The sequence below is a fragment of the Pristis pectinata genome, chromosome 14 (assembly GCF_009764475.1).
Source record: "Pristis pectinata isolate sPriPec2 chromosome 14, sPriPec2.1.pri, whole genome shotgun sequence".
Lineage (NCBI taxonomy): Eukaryota > Metazoa > Chordata > Chondrichthyes > Rhinopristiformes > Pristidae > Pristis > Pristis pectinata.
Window position 1 is genome coordinate 6,227,501 of NC_067418.1, and position 19,569 is coordinate 6,247,069.

At 46.2% G+C, this 19,569-nt stretch overlaps 1 protein-coding gene across 1 annotated transcript in view; it reads right to left on the reverse strand.

The window, feature by feature from the left end:
• The window catches only part of mpped2a (metallophosphoesterase domain containing 2a), a 183,133-nt gene that overhangs the window by 5,678 nt on the left and 157,886 nt on the right, over positions 1 to 19,569 (reverse strand). Inside the window, exons 5-6 of the mRNA XM_052028810.1 lie at positions 11,001 to 11,116; positions 8,972 to 9,085 (exon numbers count right to left, since the gene is read on the reverse strand). Coding sequence (XP_051884770.1) covers positions 8,972 to 9,085; positions 11,001 to 11,116 — 230 coding nt within the window. The remainder of the gene's footprint in view (positions 1 to 8,971; positions 9,086 to 11,000; positions 11,117 to 19,569) is intronic.

Here is a 19,569-nt window from a genome sequence, read left to right on the forward strand (position 1 = left end):
TGCACTTTCTCTGTAGCTGTGACACTTTACTCTGTACTGTTATTGTTTTTACTTGTACTACCTCAATGCACTCTGTACTAACTCAATGTAACTGCACTGTGTAATGAATTGATCTGTAAGAACGGTATGCAAGACAAGTTTTTCACTGTACCTCGGTACAAGTGACAATAATAAACCAATCCCAATACCAAGTATTAACAATGTTAATCACCAACTCTGCAATCCTCCATTCCCAGCCTCTTGTCCTTTCTCTATCACAGACAGATATCTTTTCAGTTGACTACTTCCTCAGTTGTACAGCTGCCCTCATTAAACCTCTCTGCCTCACTCTCCTCCTCCAAGATTGCTTCTTCCTTTTATGGCTGGGTCTATATTTGTCTGTAATGTTTTCCCACACTACAAATTCAGGGCATTGAGTGTAGAAGTTGGGAGGTTATGTTGCAGTTGTACAGGTCACTGGTGAGGCTGTATTTGGAATATTGTGTTCAGTTCTGGTCGCCCTGCTGTAGGAAAGATGCTACAATCTGGAAAGAGTGCAAAAAGGATTTACAAGGATGTTGCCAGGATTTGAGGGACTGAGTTATAGGGAGAGGTTGGGCAGGCTAGGACCCTGGAGCGTAGGAGACTGAGAGGTGATCTTAGAGAGGTGTACAAAATCATGAGGGGCATAGATAGGGTGAATGCACACAGTCATTTTCCCATGGTTGGGGAATCAAGAACTAGAGGGCATAGGTTTAAGGTGAGAGGGGAGAGATTTAATAGGAACCTGAGGGGCAACTTCTTCGCACAAAGGGCGGTGTGTATATGGAATGGAAGTGGTTGAGGCAGGTACAATAACAACATTTAAAAGACATTTGGACAGGTACGCGGATGGGAAAGGTTTAGAGGGATATGGGCCAAATGTGGGCAAATGGGACTAGTTTGGGTGGGTATCTTGGTCAGCATGGATGCCTTGGGCCGAAGGGCTTGTTTCTGTGCTGTGTGACTCTATGACACTAAATTCCCTTGGTCTGGATCGTTTCTCTCCGGTGTGTTAGGTTTCAGGTGGGGGAGAGATGGTGGGGAATGGAGTGACATTCTGGCTGCTTCAGTACCACCTGGCTGAGGCTCAGTGTTTTACCCGGCCCATGCTTTACACAGCTTTTCTCCCACATTCCAGCTCTGACTCGGGAAAGGAATTCAGCCATTGACAGTCAGTATCTCACTCTGTACAGGACTGTGCTGCTATTTCTCCTTATGGGGCTGTGCTACCATTGGACAGTCAGTATCCTGCTATACAGAGCTATCCTACTATTGGATAGTTAATAATCCTCTGTACAGAGCTGTCCTGCTGTTGAATAGTCAACATTCCCCTGGACAGAGCTGTCCTGCTATTGGATAGTTAATAATCCCTCTGGACAGAGCGGTTCACCCATTCAACAATCAATGTTTCTCTGTGTGGGGTTAGTCAGTATCTCCCTCTATACTAGAGGTACTCCCACTGTCTAACTGTGTACTGGGCTGGCCTATTTTATGGTCCAAAAAAAGAAACTGCTGAAAAAAGCTCAGTAAGTCAGGCAGCATCTGTGGAGGGAGAAACATTCAATGTGTTGGGTCTACGACTGTTTATCAGAAGTTTTTCTTTTGATCTATTTCTCCCATGTACTGCAGGGACCATTCAAATCCGAGCCTTTTGTTTTTGCAAGTGAATTAGATTGTAGATCATTTGTATCCTAACTCCATTTGTCCACCGTTAATGTCACCACCCAACACAAATCAGTCTCAGTTTTGAGATTTTCATTTGGTTCAGCCCCAGCAACTTTTCATTGAGAGACTTACCAGGTCTTCACTCACTCCCCTTTGTGTGAGGAAGTACTTTTGGATTGACCCATGAATTTTAAGGCACTTCATTGGGGGAAAGTATCACTCTGCCCACTCCTATGTATCAGTGGTGTTGAGGTGGAGATGGTTGAGAGCTTCAAGTTCCTAGGAGTGAACATCACCAATAGCCTTTTCTGGTCTAACCACATAGATGCCACGGCCATGAAAGATCACCAGCACCTCTACTTCCTCAGAAGGCTAAGAATAATCGGCATGTCCCCGTTGACACTCACCAATTTCTATATATGCACCATAGAAAGCATCCTATCTGGATGCATCACGACTTGGTACAGCAACTGCTCTGCCCAGGACCTCAAAAAATTGCAGAGAGTTGTGGACACAGCTCTGTCCATTACGAAAACCAGCCTCCCCTCCATGGACTCTGTCTGCACTTCCCGCTGCCTCGGGAAAGCAGCCAGCATAATCAAAGAGCAACAAACTATCTGCTGGAGGAACTCAGCGGGTCGAGCAGCATCTGTGGGAGGCTGCCGACCACTGAGTTCCTCCAGCAGATTGTTTGTTGCTCCAGGTTCCAGCATCTGCAGTCTCTGGTGTCAACATAATCAAAGACCCCACCCACCCCAGAGATTCTCTCTTCTCCCCCCTTCCATCAGGCAGAAGATACAAAAATTTGAAAACACGTCCAACCAGGCTCGAGGACAGCTTCTGTCCTGCTGTTACAAGACTCTTGAACGGACCTCTCGTACAATAAAGATGAACTCTTGATCTCACAGATGGCCCTTGCCACTTATTGCCTACCTGCAGTGCACTTTCACTGTAAATGTAACACTATATTCTGGTGTTGGTATTGGTTTATTATTGTCACTTGTACCGAGGTACAGTGAAAAACTTGTCTTGCATACCGATCGTACAGGTCAATTCATTACACAGTGCAGTTACATTGAGTCAGTACAGAGTGCATTGAGGTAGTACAGGTAAAAACAATAACAGTACAGAGTAATGTCACAGCTACAGAGAAAGTGCAGTGCAGGTGGACAATAACTTTTCCCTTGTACTACCTCAATGTACTTACAGTATGTTTTGAAATGATCTGTCTGGATGGTAAGTTTTTCACCATATCTCGGTACATGTGACAATAATAAACTAATTATCAATTACTATCATTTTATCCTTCTTTTGTATATTTCTATCCATTATAAAAGATGTCTCAGTTCAGACGCCTTCTGAAATCCTGTCTTGAATTGCCCTGTTGCATTTATAAGATAAGATATAAGATTTCTTTATTGGTCACATGCACATCGAAACACACAGTGAAATGCACCTTTTGCGTAGAGTGTTCTGGGGGCAGCCCGCAAGTGTCGCCACGCTTCCGGCGCCAACATAGCATGCCCACAACTTCCTAACCCGTATGTCATTGGAATGTGAGAGGAAACCGGAGCACCCGGAGGAAACCCACGCAGACATGGGGAGAACGTACAAACTCCTTATAGACAGTGGCCGGAATTGAACCTGGGTCACTGGTGCTGTAAAGTGTTACGCTAACCGCTACAATCCTGTGCCTAAGGGGCTCTGGGACATTGTCTTGGTTCTTAATTTCCTGTCACAAAAAGATGAGCCGGTCATTTGCCTCACCTCCATTTGCCGCTTACGTGCTGCTGAGGGAGTGGTGAACACTTAGGGGCAGGAGCTATCTCGGGCGAAGTTCTGCACTCATGCCTTGTGTGTTTAACATTCTCACCACCCCATCTGTCAGCGGTTCAGGTGCTGGTGAGAATTAAAGATCCCACAGCCTTATTTGAAGAAGGGAATGCTTTTGATGTTCTTGCCAAGATTCCACCTCAAGTGGGTGTATAAGAGCATAAATCTTGAAAGTGTCAGGACACATTGAGAAAGCACTCAGTAAGCATCTGGGATCCTAAGCTTCATAAACAGAAGCACCTCATCAGGGAGGTAGTGATGAACCGGTGCAAAACACTAGCTAGGTGGAATAAATTGTTTTATTTTAACTTATAGCTTCATGAGATGTGGACATTACAGGCAAGGTGGACATTAGCAGCTCTGCATCGATTGATCGCGCATCGATTGACATGCTGGTCATTGCAGAGGGGTGTGAGGGTCCAGTACTGTGGGTTGTGGAGTCACACACCTGCCACAGAAGGTAAAGGCAGCAGTTCCTCTTCCCTGGCGGTCATTAGAGAAACGGATGGGGATTTACAGATGTGACTTAGTGTAGTGGTTAGCGTAACGCTATTACAGCGCCAGCGACCTGAGTTCGATTCTGGCCGTTGTCTGTAAGGAGTTTGTACGTTCTCCTTGTGTGTCTGCGTGGGTTTCCTCCGGGTGCTCCGGTTTCCTCCCACATTCCAAAGATGTACGGGTTAGGAAGTTGTGGGCATGCTATGTTGGTGCTGGAAGCGTGGCGACACTTGCGGGCTGCCCCCAGAACACTCTATGCAAAAAAGATGCATTTCACTGTGTGTTTCGATGTACCTGTGACTACTAAAGAAATCTTATTTTACCTTAATCCAGATTTAGTTGATAACTTGGACTTAAACCTGAATCTGACATGGTGTGGATATGAACTCACATCCTCAGTTCTATAACATATGACTCCCAATGCTAATCTAATTCAGACACCAATTCTCGTTACTACCATCAGGGAGGAGGTACAGGAGCCTGAAGACCCACACTCAACGATTCAGGAACAGCTTCTTCCCCTCCGCCATCAGATTGCTGAATGGTCCATGAACCCATGAACACTGCCTCATTATTCCTTTTTTTTTGCACTATTTATTTATTTTTTAATTTATGGTAATTTTATGCCTTTGCACTGTACTGCTGCTGCAAAACAACACATTTCATGTCATATAAGTCAGTGATAATAAACCTGATTCTGATAATCCCCCTTGGTATTCCTCCTGGAATACCATGCCCAATTTTGGCCACCACACTTTCGGAAGGATGTGAAGATCATGGGTGGGCGGAAGGCAGAAAAGATGTCCTGGACCAACTCCAGGGACAAAGGATTTTATATATAAGGATATGTATATAAGGATGCAGTGAAGAAGCTGGGGTTCTCTCGGTGCTTCAATTTCCTCCCACATCCCAAAGATGTGCTGGGTGGTTAATTGGCAGAGTAAATTACCCCTTCTTGTAAGCTGATGGTGCCGACCAGTGGCTCTGACATCCACCATCATGAAGTGCTTTGAGAGGCTGGTCATGGCACGCATCAACTCCAGCCTCCCAGACAACCTCGACCCATTGCAATTCGCCTATCGCTGAAACAGGTCTACAGCGGATGCCATCTCTCTGGCCCTACACTCAGTTCTGGAGCATCTGGACAGTAAAGACACCTACGTTAGACTATTGTTTATTGACTACAGCTCTGCCTTCAAGCAAGCTTGTCATCAAACTCCGAGACCTAGGACTCAACACCTCCTTCTGTAATTGGATCCTTGACTTTCTAACAGACAGACCGCAATCAGTGAGGATAGGCAGCAATACCTCCGGCACGATTATTCTCAACACTGGTGCCCCACAAGGCTGCGTCCTCAGCCCTCTACTCTACTCCCTATACAGTCACGACTGTGTGGCCAGATTCTGCTCTAACTCCATCTACAAGTTTGCAGATGATACCACCATTGTAGTCCATATCTCAAACGGCGATGAGTCGGAGTACAGGAAGGAGATAGAGAGCTTAGTGGAATGGTGTCATGACAACAACCTTTCCCTCAATGTCAACAAAACAAAAGAGCTGGTCACTGACTTCAGGAAAGGGGGCGGTGTACATGCACCTGTCTACATCAATGATGCTGAGGTCGAGAGGGTTGAGAGCTTCAAGTTCCTGGGAGTGAACATCACCAACTGCCTGTCCTGGTCAAATCACGTACCTTTACTTCCTCAGGAGGCTAAAGAAATTTGGTTTGTCCCCCTTGACTCTCACCGACATTTACCGATGCACCATAGAAAGCATCCTATCTGGATGTATCACGGCTTGGTACGGCAACTGCTCTGCCCAGGACTGCAAGAAACTGCAGAGAGTTGTGGACACAGCCCAGCACATCACGGAAGCCAGCCTCCCCTCCTTGGACTCTGTCTTTACCTCTCCTTGTCTTGGTGAAGCAGCCAGCATAATCAAAGACCCCACCCACCCGGGACATTCTTCCTTCTCTCCTCTTCCATCGGGTAGAAGATACAGGAGCCTGAGGGCACGTACCACCAGACTTAAGGACAGCTTCTACCCCACTGTGATAAGACTATTGAACGGTTCCCTTATACAATGAGATGGACTCTGACTTCATGATCTACCTTGTTGTGACCTCGCACCTTATTGCACTGCACTTTCTCTGTAGCTGTGACACTTTACTCTGTACTGTTACTGTTTTTACCTGTACTACATCAATGCACTCTGTACTAACTCAATGTAACTGCACTGTGTAATGAATTGACCTGTAAGATCGGTTTGTAAGACAAGTTTTTCACTGTACCTCAGTACGAGTGACAATAATAAACCAACACCAATACCAAAAGAACCAAAGGGGAGTTGATGGGCAGATGTGAGAGAGAATGAAGGGCAGGGATACTGGGCAATAAGGAGAGGGGAGATGGGACGGATGTGAATGCTCCCTGGGAGCTAGCAGAGACTCAATGGGCTGGCTGGCCTGCTCCTGTGCTGTAATAAATCAGTAATTAAATTCTCCTTGGAGCAAAGAAAGTTGAGAGGAGATTAGGGAGAGGTGTGCCAAGATCATGAGATGTTCAGACAGAGTAAAGATATTCCCATTGGTGGATGGTTCAAGGTGACGGGGAGATGGGGGGAGACGCTTGCTTATGCAGAGTGGTGATGATTTGGGACTCCCTTCCCGTTAAGAGTAAAGCAGTGCTTCCATATGGAATTGGATAAGCACTTGAGACAGAATAATTTACAGATGCAGAAGAAATGAGAGGGGGAGTTGGATTGTCTTTTGAGGGAAAGTTGAACAAACTCGACTAGGGTTCAGAAGAGTGAAAGGTGACACGATTGAAACAATGAGACCCCATGAGGTCTTGACAGGGTAGACGTGGAGATGCAATTTTTTTCCATCAGCGTCTCATGGGTCTTTGGAACTCTCTTCCCCAACAACTGATGGAAGTAGAGTCTTTGAATATTTGTAAAGCAGAGCTAGATAGATCTTGATAAGCAAGATGTTGCAAGGTATGATCTGGATGATGGAACTGACGGCATTGTGGCCAAGTTTGCAGACAATGCCAAGATAGGCGGAGGGACAGGTAGTGTCGCAGAGGCAGGGAGTCTGCGGAAGGACTTGGACAGGTTGAGAGAGTGGGCAAAGCATTGTCAGATGGAATACAGCGTAGGGAAGTGTGGGGTTATACACTTTGGTAGGAAGTATAAACGTGTAGACTATTTTCTAAATGGAGAGAGAATTCAGAAATCAGAGGTGCACAGGGACTCGGGAGTCCTTGTTCAGGATTCCCTCGAGGTTGAATCGGTAGTAAAGAAGGGAAATGCGATGTGAGCATTCATTTCGAGAGGACTAGAATATAAAAGCAAGAATGTACTGCTGAGGATTTATAAGGCATTGGTGAGACGGCATTTGGAATATTGCAAGCAATTTTGGGCCCCGTATCTCAGAGAGGATGTGCTGGCCCTGGACCGGGTCCAGAGGAGGTTCACAAGAATGATCCCAGGAATGCTTGGTATCTCTGGGCCTGTACTCATTGGAGTTCAGAAGGATGAGGGGTGGATCTCATTGAAACCCCCTGGATACTGAAAGGCCTGGTTAGAGTGGATGCGGAAAGGACGGTTCCATCAGTAGGAGAGTCTAGGATCTGAGGGCACAGCCTCAGAGTAAAGGGACGTCCCTTTAAAACTGAGATGAGGAGGAACTTCTTCAGCCGGGGGTGGTGAATCTGTGGAATTCGTTGCCACGGAGGGCTGTGGAGGCCAAGTCATTGTGTGTATTTAAGGCAGAGATTGATAGGTTATTGATTGGTAAGGGGGTTGAGGGTTACGGGGAGGAGGTGGGAGAATGGGTTTGAAAAATAAAATCAGCCATGATTGAATGGCGGAGCAGACTCGATGGGCTGAATGGCCTAATTCTGCTCCTATATCTTATGATCTTATGGTTACTGGAGGGGTAAGCGGGAATGTGGAGTCAAGATTACAATCAGATCACCCATGATCTTACTGAATGTGGGGGAAGCTTGAGGGGCCAAATGGCCTACTCCTGTTCCTAATTTGTGTGTTCACATGTAGGTTGTCTCATCCCTGTCTGTGGGAGCTTGCTGTGCACAATTTGGCTGCATCACTTCCTATATTACAACCATGATTGGATTTAGATAAGATAAGATATTAGTCACATGTACATCGAAACACACAGTGAAATGCATCTTTTGCGTAGAGTGTTCTGGGGGCAGCCCGCAAGTGTCGCCACGCTTCTGGCGCCAACATAGCACGCCCACAACTTCCTAACCCGTACGTCTTTGGAATATGGGAGGAAACCGGAGCACCCGGAGGAAACCCACGCAGACACGGGGAGAATGTACAAACTCCTTACAGACAGCAGCCGGAATTGAACCCGGGTCACTGGCGCTGTAAAGCGTTACGCTAACCACTACACTACCTTTCTAAACTAGCCCATGTGATGTAAAGCACTTCCGAATATCCGGAGGTGTGGAAGTTGCTGCATACATTCAAGTCTACCTTTCTTCACCAATAGCATTGCACAAAGGATAAAATAACAGAGTCCAAGGCCCCCACTGATTGGGTATTGTGCTGTTGTTGTCATCCTGATTGACCAGTAAACAAGAGATTGCGAGTTCCAATGATGCCACGGTAACTTGCAGGGTTGACATCAGGGAAATGACCATGAATGCCATTGGTTCGTCTTGATGACCCAGCTTGGGGTAGGAGGGCAATTCCTGCTCCAGATGAACTAGGAACAGGAATTGTTGTTTGCCCCTTGACCCAGCCATGCCCTTCTGTGGATTCAGTCTCATGGCTGACCTCCTCCAGTGTGGTCTCGTGAACCATCTAACGAAACCAATCAGTCACGCTCCCTAATCATTCCCTCCACACACCAGTGTTATCCACAGCCTGGCATCAAATATCGAAAAAACTCAATGGTATAAAGAAGAACAGGCCACCCACCCTCGTGGATTCCTCCAAAGACGTGTAACTTTGGCCGAACTCGCCTCTGTACTGTGTTTAAGAGCTCGACGCAGCCTACTCTCTGCAGCTCCTTGGGAACCCAGTCTCGAAAACCTGGAAACAGAAACAAAGCTGTAAGTAGCAAGGCCACGCAAGAAGATTCCTTTTCTAATGGAACCGGTCTACAGGTGGTAGATGGACTTTAGCAAGGCTTTTGTCAAGGTCCGACATGGTAGACTGGTCCAGAAGTTAAGGTGACATGGGATCTAGGGTGAGCTAGCCAGCTGGATACAGAATTGGCTTGGTGGTAGGAGACTGAGGACGGTAGTGGAGGGTTGTTATTCAGACTGGAGTGGTGTGTCGCAGGGATTTGTACCGGGTCCGCTGTTGTTTAATATATATATTAATGATTTGGATGAGAACGTAGGTTGCGTTGTTAGTAACTTTGCAGATGACACCAAGTTGTGGTGGACAGTGGAGAAGGTTGTCCGAGGCTACAATGGGACCTCGAACAACTGGGAAAGTGGGCAAAGGACTGGCAGGTGGAATTTAACCCAGACGAGCGTGAAGCAATGCACTTTGGGAAGTTAAACCAGGGCAGGACTTACACAGTAAATGACAGGGCCTAGGGGAGTGTTGTAGAACTGAGAGAGCTAGGGGCGCAGCTACATAGTTCCCTGAAAGTGGAGACACAGGTAGACAGGGTGGTGAAAAAACACGATGATGCTGGAGGAACTCAGCAGGCCAGGCAGCATCCGTGCAGAAAAGTAGGCGGTCAATGTTTTGGGTCAGGACCCTTCTTCAGGGCCCGAAAAGTTGACTACCTGCTTTTCTCCATGGATGCTGCCTGGCCTGCTGAGTTCCTCCAGCATCATCGTGTTTTTCATCTAGATTCCAGCATCTGTAGTCCAAAGGTGAAACAGGCTTGCCTTCATCGGACAGGGCACTGAGTACAAGAGTTGGGACATCATGCTATAGTTGTACAGGATGTTGGTGAGACTGCATCTGGAATATTGTGTGCAGTTCTGGTCGTCATACTATAGGAAGGCAGTGATTAAGCTAGAGAGGGTGCAGAAAAGTTTCTCAAGGATGCTGCTAGGACTGGAGGGCTGGAGTTATGAGGAGAGACTAGATAGGTTGGTCCCTGCCAACCAAGGTGCCTACCTAAGCTAGTTCCATTTGCCTGTGTTTGGCCGATATCCCTCGAAACCTTTCCTATCCTTGTACTCGCCTTTTAAATGTAATTGTACCTACCTCTACCACTTCCTCTGGCAGCTCGTTCCATATACCCACCACCTTCTGTGTCAAAAACTTGCCCCTCAGGTCCCCTTTACACCTTTCCCCTCTCACCTTGAACTTATGTCCTCTAGTTTTAGACTCCCTATCCTGGGAAAAAACTGATTATTTACCTTATCTATTGACCCTCATGATTTTCTGATGATATAGATGATGAGATAAATATTGGTCAGGAGTCCAGGAATAATTTCTACACCAAGCAGACTTCTTCTGTAGTATCTTTTATGTTCGATTGAGAAAACAGGGCCCCATTTCATCATCTCATCTAAAAGATGGCACGTCATAGAGTACAAGGCCCCCAAGGTTTCATATCTAGTGGGCGCAGCTGGCAAGACCAGAGGTTATTTCCCCTCCCATATTACTCATGAAAATTGAGGGTGTGGGCTCCTCACAGTTGAAGGGGCTCCCCACAGCATCGTTGGGGAGGGAGACCCAGTGGCAATGAAGGGCAGGCAATATATTTCCGAGAATGGATGGTGTGTGACTTGGAGGGGAACCTGTAGGAGTCGGTGTTCCCATGAGCTTGCTGCCCATATCCTTCCTGGTGATAGAGGTTGTGGGTCAGAGAAGCAAAAGCAAGACACTGCAGTACATTTTGTCGATGGTACACACCGCTACAGTGGAAACACACTGTGTCCAAAGTGGGAACTGAACTGCCAAACCTCTGGCTAGGAGACAGAAATGCTCCCCGCTCAGCCACAGCGGAGTTACTAACATCATCTCAACCACTTACCCAGTGGTGGGCCGTGAGTCATGAGAACGTCGATACCCTCTGGAATTAGATTCCATTTGTCGAGCAGAGACTGCCCTCGAGGCAGGTTGAAACCCCAGCCATTAAACCAGGGGGTCCTGCAAAACAGAGAGCAAATCATATTAGCCCTGCTTGATGTCTTTATTGGCCTCCTGTGGTGCAGTGATCCAGTCTCAGGAGGCAAGTCACACAGCAGTGGGAGGAGGAGGAGTTGGGAGCCATTGTTCGTCAAGTTTCTTACAGTAACAATAGCATAAAAAAGCTCAGCAAGTCAGAGTCTGTAGAGAGAGAAACAGAACTAATGTTTCGTTCTATTACCTTTCACCCAAACCTAATGAAGGGTCCCCTCAGGGCAGGCACGGTAGTGTAGCAGTTAGCATAACACTATTACAGCCCCAGCGACCCGGGTTCAATTTCCGCCGCTGTCTGTAAGGAGTTTGTACGTTCTTCCTGTGTCTGTGTGGGTTTCCTCCGGGTGCTCCGGTTTCCTCCCACATTCCAAAGACATATGGGTTAGGAAGTTGTGGGCACGCTATGTTGGCGCTGGAAGCGTGGCGACACTTGCAGGCTGCCGCCCAAATCACTACACAAAAGGATGTATTTCACTGTGTGTTTCGATGTACATGTGACTAATAAAGAAATCTTAATCTTGACTTGAGACATTAGTAGTTTCTCTCTCCATAGACCTGTTGGTTATTTCAGCATTTTCTGTTTTTAGAACATAGAGAACATAGAACATAGAAAAACTACAGCACAATTCAGGCCTTTCGGCCCACAAAGCTGTGCCGAACATGTCCCTACCCTAGAAATTACTAGGCTTACCCATAGCCCTCTATTTTACTCAGCTCCATGTACCTATTTAACAGTCTCTTGAAAGACCCTATCGTATCAGCCTCCACCACCGCTTCCAGCAGCCCATTCCACGCACTCACCACTCTCTGAGTAAAAAACTGACATCTCCTCTATATCTACTCCCCAGCACCTTAAACCTATGTCCTCTTGTGGCCACCAATTCAGCCCTGGGGAAAAGCCTCTGACTATCTACCCGATCAATACCTCTCATCATCTTATAAACCTCTATCAGGTCCCCCCTCATCCTCCATCTCTCCAAGGAGAAAAGGCCGAGTTCCCTCAGCCTGCTTTCATAAGGCATGCTCCGCATCCCAGGCAGCATCCTTGTAAATCTCCTCTGCACCCTTGTAAATCTCCTCTGCACTCTTTTATTTTTATTTTTGGTTTTCGGCATCTTTTACTTTCTTACATTACTGTTGATTCGCACAATGGAGCCCAGATCATCACAGATCTCAACATGGGTTCCAGTGACCCAAACAAGGCTTCAGATTCCTGGTAACCTTCTCCAGTAGAGACTTGTTTCTTTCTGAAATTGCTTCTAGGTTGTTCTTGGCAACACCAGATGAAGGCAATGTTCCCTTGTGCACTTCATTCCATGGTCCAGATTGTCTCCAGAGAAAGACTTGCTTCCTTGTTCTCCATACCCACAAGTTTACACACCAACACCTCTACTTCCTCAGAAGGCTAAGGAAATTCAGTATGTCCCCGATGACTCTTATCAATTTTGTCAGATGCACCATAGAAAGCATCCTATCTGGGTGCATCACAGTTTGGTATGGCAACTGCTCTGCCCAATACTGCAAGAAATTGCAGAGTTGTGAATGCAGCCCAGTCCATCAAGCAAACCAGCCTCCCCTCCATTGACTCCGTCTACTCTACACTAAACTACGCTCTGTAGTTAGAATTGCTCCAGGGTCAGTGGTGTGTTCATCTTGTGAGATGTGGGAGTTCTGGGAGACGTCCAGTCTCCCTGACAACTACATCTGCATGAGGTGCATCCAGCTGCAGCTCCTTACAGACCGTGTTAGGGAACTGGAGCTGCAGCTGGATGACCTTCGGCTCCTACAGGAGAACGAGGAGTATAGAGATAAGAGCTACAGGAAGGCAGTCACTCCTAAGCTGGGTGACTGTCAGGAGAAGGATGAAGTATAGGCAGGTAGTGCAGAGTACACCTGTGGCTGTTCCCCTCAATAACAGGTTTACTGCTTTGGATACTGTTGGGGGGGGGGGGGATGACCTACCAGGGGAAAGCTGCAGTGACCAGCTCACTGGCACTGAACCTGGTTGTGTGGTGCAGAAGAAAGAAGCTTACCTAAGGTTTCAAAAGCAAGGATCAGACGGGGCTCTGGAGAGTTACAAGGTAGCCAGGAGGGAGCTTAAGAATGGACAGGAGAGCCAGAAAGATGCATGAGAAGGCCTTGGCAAGTAGGATCGAGGAAAACCCCAGGGTGCTCTACACATATGTGAAGAGTAGGAGGATGACTAGAGTGAGGGTAGAACTGATCAGGGATAAAAGAGGAAACATGTGCCTAGAGTTGGAAGAGGTAGGGGAGGTCCTTAATGAATACTTTACTTCAGTATTCACCAGTGAGAGAGACCTTGACGTTTGTGAGGATGACGTACAACAGGCTGATAAGCTAGAGCATGTTGACATTAAGAAAGAGGATGTGCTGGAACTTTTGAAAAACATTAGGATAGATAAGACACCAGGACCAGACGGGATATATCCAAGGTTGTTACGGGAAGTGAGGGAGGAGATTGCTGTGCCTTTGGCGATCATCTTCGCGTCCTCACTGGCCACAGGAGTAGTGCCAGATGATAGGAGAGTGGCAAATGTTGTTCCTTTGTTCAAGAAAGGGAGTAGGGATAATCCTGGGAATTATAGACCAGTAAGTCTTTCTTCAGTGGTGGGCAAATTACTGGAGAAGATTCTTAGATACAGGATTTATGGACATTTGGAGAAGCATAGGCTGATTAGGGACAGTCAGCATGGCTTTGTGAGGATGGGTTGTGCCTCATTAGCTTGATTGAATTATCTGAGGATGTGACAAAGCACATTGATGAAGGTCGAGCAGTGGATGTGGTGTACGTGGATTTCAGTAAGGCGTTTGATAAGGTTCCTCGTGGAAGGCTCATTCAGAAAGTCAGGAGGCATGGGATCCAGGGAAACTTGGCTGTGTGGATTCAAAATTGGCTCACCCATAGAAGACAGAGGGTGGTTGCAGACGGAGCATACTCTGCCTGGAGGTCAGTGACCAGTAGTGTTCCGCAGGGATCTGTTTTGGGACCCCTGCTCTTTGTGATTTTTATAAATGATTTGGATGAGGATGTGGAAGGATGGGTTAGTAAGTTTGCAGATGACACAAAGGTTGGTGGTGTTGTGGATAGTGTAGGAGGTTGCTGTAGATTACAACAGGACATTGATAGGATGCAGAGCTGGGCTGAGAAGTGGCAGATGGAGTTCAACCCAGAAAAGTGTGAAGTGAAACACTTTGGAAGATCGAATTTGAAGGCAAAATACAAGATTAATGGTAGGACACTTAGCAGTGTGGAGGAACAGGTGGATCTTGGGGTCCACATCCATAGATCCCACAAGGTTGCTGCGCAGATTGATAGAGTTGTTAAGAAGGCGTATGGAGTGTTGGCCTTCATTAGTCGGGGTATTAAGTTCAAGAGCCGCCAGGTAATGTTGCTGCTCTATAAAACTCTGGATAAACTGGAGTACTGTGTTCAGTTCTGGTTGCTTCAGTATAGGAAGGATGTGGAAGCTTTAGAGAGGGTGCAGAGGAGATTTACCAGGATACTGCCTGGATTGGCGAGCATGTTTTATGAGGATAGGTTGAGCGAGCTAGGGCTTTTCTCTTTGGAGAGAAGGAGGATGAGAGGTGACTTGATTGAAGTGTACAAGATGATAAGAGGCATAGATCGAGTGGACAGTCAGAGAGAAATTTCCCCAGGGAGAAAATGGCTAACATGAGCAGGCATAAGTTTAAGGTGATTAGAGGAAGGTATGGGGTGATGTCAGAGGTAAATTTTTTACACAGAGAGTGGTGGGTGTGTGGAACGCACTGCCGGCAGAGGTTGTGGGGGCAGATACATTAGGGGCATTTAAGAGACTCCTAGATAGGCACGTGAATGATAGGAAAATGGAGGGTTATGTGGGAGGGAAGGGTTAGATAGATCTTAGAGCAGGATAAAATGTTGGTACAACATCATAGGCGAAAGGGCCTGTACTGTGCTGTAATGTTCTATGTTCTACCTCATCATGGCCCTTGCACTTTATTTGTCTGCCTGCACTGCACTTTCTCTGTAACTGTAACACTATATTCTGCATTCTGTTTTCTTTTTACTACCTTGATACAGTTGGGCATTGGATGATCTATCCAGATGGTACACAAACAAAAGCTTTTCACTGTATCTTGGTACATGTGACAATAATAAATCAATTCCAATTCCAAGTCACCAGATCTGGGATGCTGGTTCCACTGGGACACAGTCCCAAAACCAAGAGGCATGTTGCTGAGGGGTGGCTGGGTCTCTGCTGACATAATGGAGCCACAAAGGTGGGCAAGGAGGAGCTCCACCTACACAACTCTGGAAGCTCTGCCTCCCGCTTTGTCATCTGTCGAATGTTTCCATGGTTATGAATGTCTCTGATGTTGAGGAACATTTATAAACTGTTAATACGAAAATCACTAACTTTTTTAAAAAAGTAAAAAGATGAATCAACCAAAGATAAAATCATTGAAAACACCTTTTAAGTCATTAAAACATTAAATAAAACATAAATTGTTTTATTCTGTCCCTCCACACCGTGCGACAAACCGAGCTTTTGGTTCCCATGTCTAGTCTCATCAGAAGCAGCATTTAAGAGTGTCAATGTGGGGGAATCTCAGCTGGATTGGGCTGCCATCGGGGATGAGGTACAGGAGCCTGAAGACCCACACTCAACGTTTCAGGAACAGCTTCTTCCCCTCCGCCATCAGATTTCTGAACGGCCTATGACCCCATTAAGATATCTTTATTGGTCACATGTATATCGAAACACACTATGAAATGCATCTTTTGCGTAGTGTGCTCTCTCAGTGAGGGGGTGCTAAAAAACAAGAGGACATAGGTTCAAGATCAGAGATGAGAGATTTAAAAGGGACATCAGGGGCAGCTTCTTTATGCAAAGGGTGGTGCGTATTTGGAATGAGCCCAATACATCATGGACACATCCCTCCCCACCATCAGTAGTATCTACAGGAGGCGTTGCCTCAAGAAGGCAACATCTACTGTCAAAGGTACCCACCATCCGGGCCATGCCATCTTCTCGCAGCTACATTGGATAGGAGGTACAGAAGCCTGAAGTCCCACACCACCAGGTTCAGGAACAGCTACTTCCCTTCAACCATTCGGTTCTTGAACCAACCAGCACAACCCTAATCACTCCCTCAGTATAGCAACACTATGACCATTTTGATCACTTTGCACTAAAATGGACCTTTTCTTTGTTCCAGTTGTATTCTATCTTGTAAAAATTGTTTGCAATTTATGTTTAATTTGTTTTGTTGTGAATGCTTCTTATCTGATGCTATGTGCCTGTGATGCTGCTGCAAGTAAGTTTTTCATTGCACCTGTGCACACATGGACTTGTGCATCTGACAATAAACTCGACTTTGACTCTGACTTTGAGGTGCCCAAGGGGCAACCCTGAGACCTGAGCCCAAATCCCACAAGGCAGCGGTGGAATTTCAATCCCATTAATAATCTGGATTAAGTATTGGATTGTTGTAAAGTCCCACCTGCCTCAGAAACATTCTCATCGGGAGAGCATAGAGTAACATAGAACAGTACAGCACAGGAACAGGCCCTTCGGCCCACAATGTCTGTGCCGAATTAAACTAAATCTCTTCTGTCTGCACATGATCCATTTCCCTCCATTCCTTGCATATTCATGTGTATATCTAACAGCCTCTTAAACACCACTAATGTAACTGTTTCCACCACTACCCCTGGCAGTCCGTTCCACACTCTCTGTGTAAAAAAAAGACTTGCTCATAAATTTATAAACTTCTATCATGTCTCTCCTCAGCCTCCGCCGCTCCAGGGTAAACAACCCACGTTCGTCCAACCTCTCCTCATAGCTCATGCCCTCTAATCCAGGCAGCACCCTGGTGAACCTCTTCTGCACCTTTTCCAAAGCCTCCATGTTCTTCCTGTAATGGGGGCGACCAGAACTGCACACAATTCAGGATGCCTCTGTGTGTCTCTGGACCCAACACTGTGGTTGATTCTTAAATGGGGGCAGCAAGTCATTTCATTTAAGGGCAATTTTGTATTTCCTTATGACACAGGGGGCCATTTGGCCCATTGAGTCTATGCTGGTTTTCAGAGTAATCCTATTCTCCCATGTTCCCCTGTTAAATACAATAAATGCCAGTGATCCCAAATTCTGAAAAATGTATAACTGGACACAACCCATACTCCTGGAGATGGGCTCACTCCTTCCCCGACGCAAGCATGCTCACCATCTCTTCTACTCAGGGAGGTTGGTAATTTCGTTTAAGGCACGGCATAACGCTATTACAGTGCCAATGGCCCGGGTTCAATTCCCATCGTTTTCTGTAAGGAGTTTGTATGTTCTCCCTGTGTCTTTGTGGGTTTCCTCTGGGTGCTCTGGTTTCCTCTCACATTCCTAAGACTTGTGGGTTAGGAAGTAGTGGGCATGCTAGGTTGGTGCCAGAAGCGTGGTGACACTTGCGGGCTGCCCCCAGAACACTCGATGCAAAAAGTTGCGTTTCACTGTGTGTTTCGATGTACATGTGACTAATAAAGCTATCTTATGTTATTGTCACATGTACCTCGGTACAGTGAAAAACTTTGTTTTTCATGCCATCCATACAGATCATTTCATCACAACAGTGCATTGAGGTAGTACAAGGGAAAACAATAACAGAATGAAGAATAAAGTGTTACAGTCACAGAGAAAGTGTAGTGCAGGCAGACAATAAGGTGCAAGGCCATAACAAGGCAGATTGTGAGGTCGAGTCCATCTTATCGTACTAGAGAACTGTTCAACAGTCTTATAACAGCGGGATAGAAGCTGTCCTTGAGCCTGGTGGTACGTGCTTTCAGGCTCGTAGCTGAGAGAAGAGAGAACATCCAGGGTGGGTGGGGTTTGTGATTTTGCCAAAGCAGTGAGAAATGTAGACAGAGTCCATGGAGGGGAGGCTGCTTTCCGTGATGTGCTGTGCTGTTACTCTGGAGCCAGAGCTGCTGCTTGTCAGTCATTGAGTGATCACCTTTGTGTTTGTTGAACAAGTCACTCAAGGATTAAGTCATTTTTTTCTGTTGTCCGAGCCTTTTAAACACCAACAGAAATTGATCATTGACTATGGATATGTTTTTGTGGGAGCATCTGGGATTTCAGTAACATGCCCGGATAATGTGAGGGGTAATAAGGAAAATTAAAGTCTTCCCTTCAATCCCCAAAATCTGACAACTTGATGCTTTGTCTAGATGTAAAAAGCTATCAGTTAATACTCTTTGTAGGGAGACAGCCCATGTTTAACTATCCTGAAGGTCTTTAGACAACACAGTTTATTTGACCCTCTTTGGTCAATATTCAATCACAAGTCTTCAAAACACAATTGACGTACTTGTCAAAAGATTTGACTGGGTGCTTTAATAAAAGCCTTTCTATCCAACACAAAAGAGACAGCCAAGTTCAAGACTACAATACTGGAGTAAATTTCCGTGCCTTATCGCTGCACTGGTAAGTAAAGGCGAAGGGAATGAGGTGTGCACTGCGTTCAATCTCTACTTCACCATTCCGTGCTTTTAACAAGGATGGTAAATTTAACACAGTTCTCAAAAACTGCCCTTGAATGCTCAAAATGAATTCCTTGCACATCAATTGGTATTGGTAGTGTACTGGTGTCACGTGTACCGAGAGACAGTGAAAAGCTTTTGTTTGTGTAGCATCCAGACAGATCATTCCATACATAATTATATTGAGGTAGTAAAAAGAAAATAGAATGCAGAATATATTGTTGTAGCTACAGAGAAAGTGCAGTGCAGGTAAACAAATAAAGTGCAAGGGCCACGACGAGGTAGATCGGGAGAACAAGAGTTCACCCTTTAGCATATGAGAGGTCTGTTCAAGAGTCTGAACACTATTTTCCGCCTTCGGTTATTGCCTTTTCCTTTGTACTCTTGATGTACTTGTGTCTTGAAATGGATGGCATGCAAAACAAAGTTTTTCACTGTACCTCGGTACATGTGACAATAATAAACCAATTACAGTGGGATCGAAGCTGTCCTTGAGCCTGATGGTTTGTGCTCCCAGCTTTTGTATCTTCCGCCCAATGGGACAGAGGAGAAGAGGGAATGACCGGGGTTGGAAGGGTCCTTGGTTATGTTGGCGGCTTTCTCAAGGCAGCAGGAAGTGTTGCAGTCAGCGTAACGCTATTACAGTGCCAGCCACTCGGGTTCAATTCCGTCTGTAAGGAGTTTGTACGTTCTCCCCGTGACTGTGTGGGTTTCCTCCGGGTGCTCCGGTTTCCTCCCACATTCCAAAGACATATGGGTTAGGAAGCTGTGGGCGTGCTTTGTTGGTGCCGGAAGCGTGGCGACACTTGCGGGCTGACCCCAGAACACTCTACGCAAAAAGATGCATTTCACTATGTGTTTTGATGTACATATGACTAGTAAA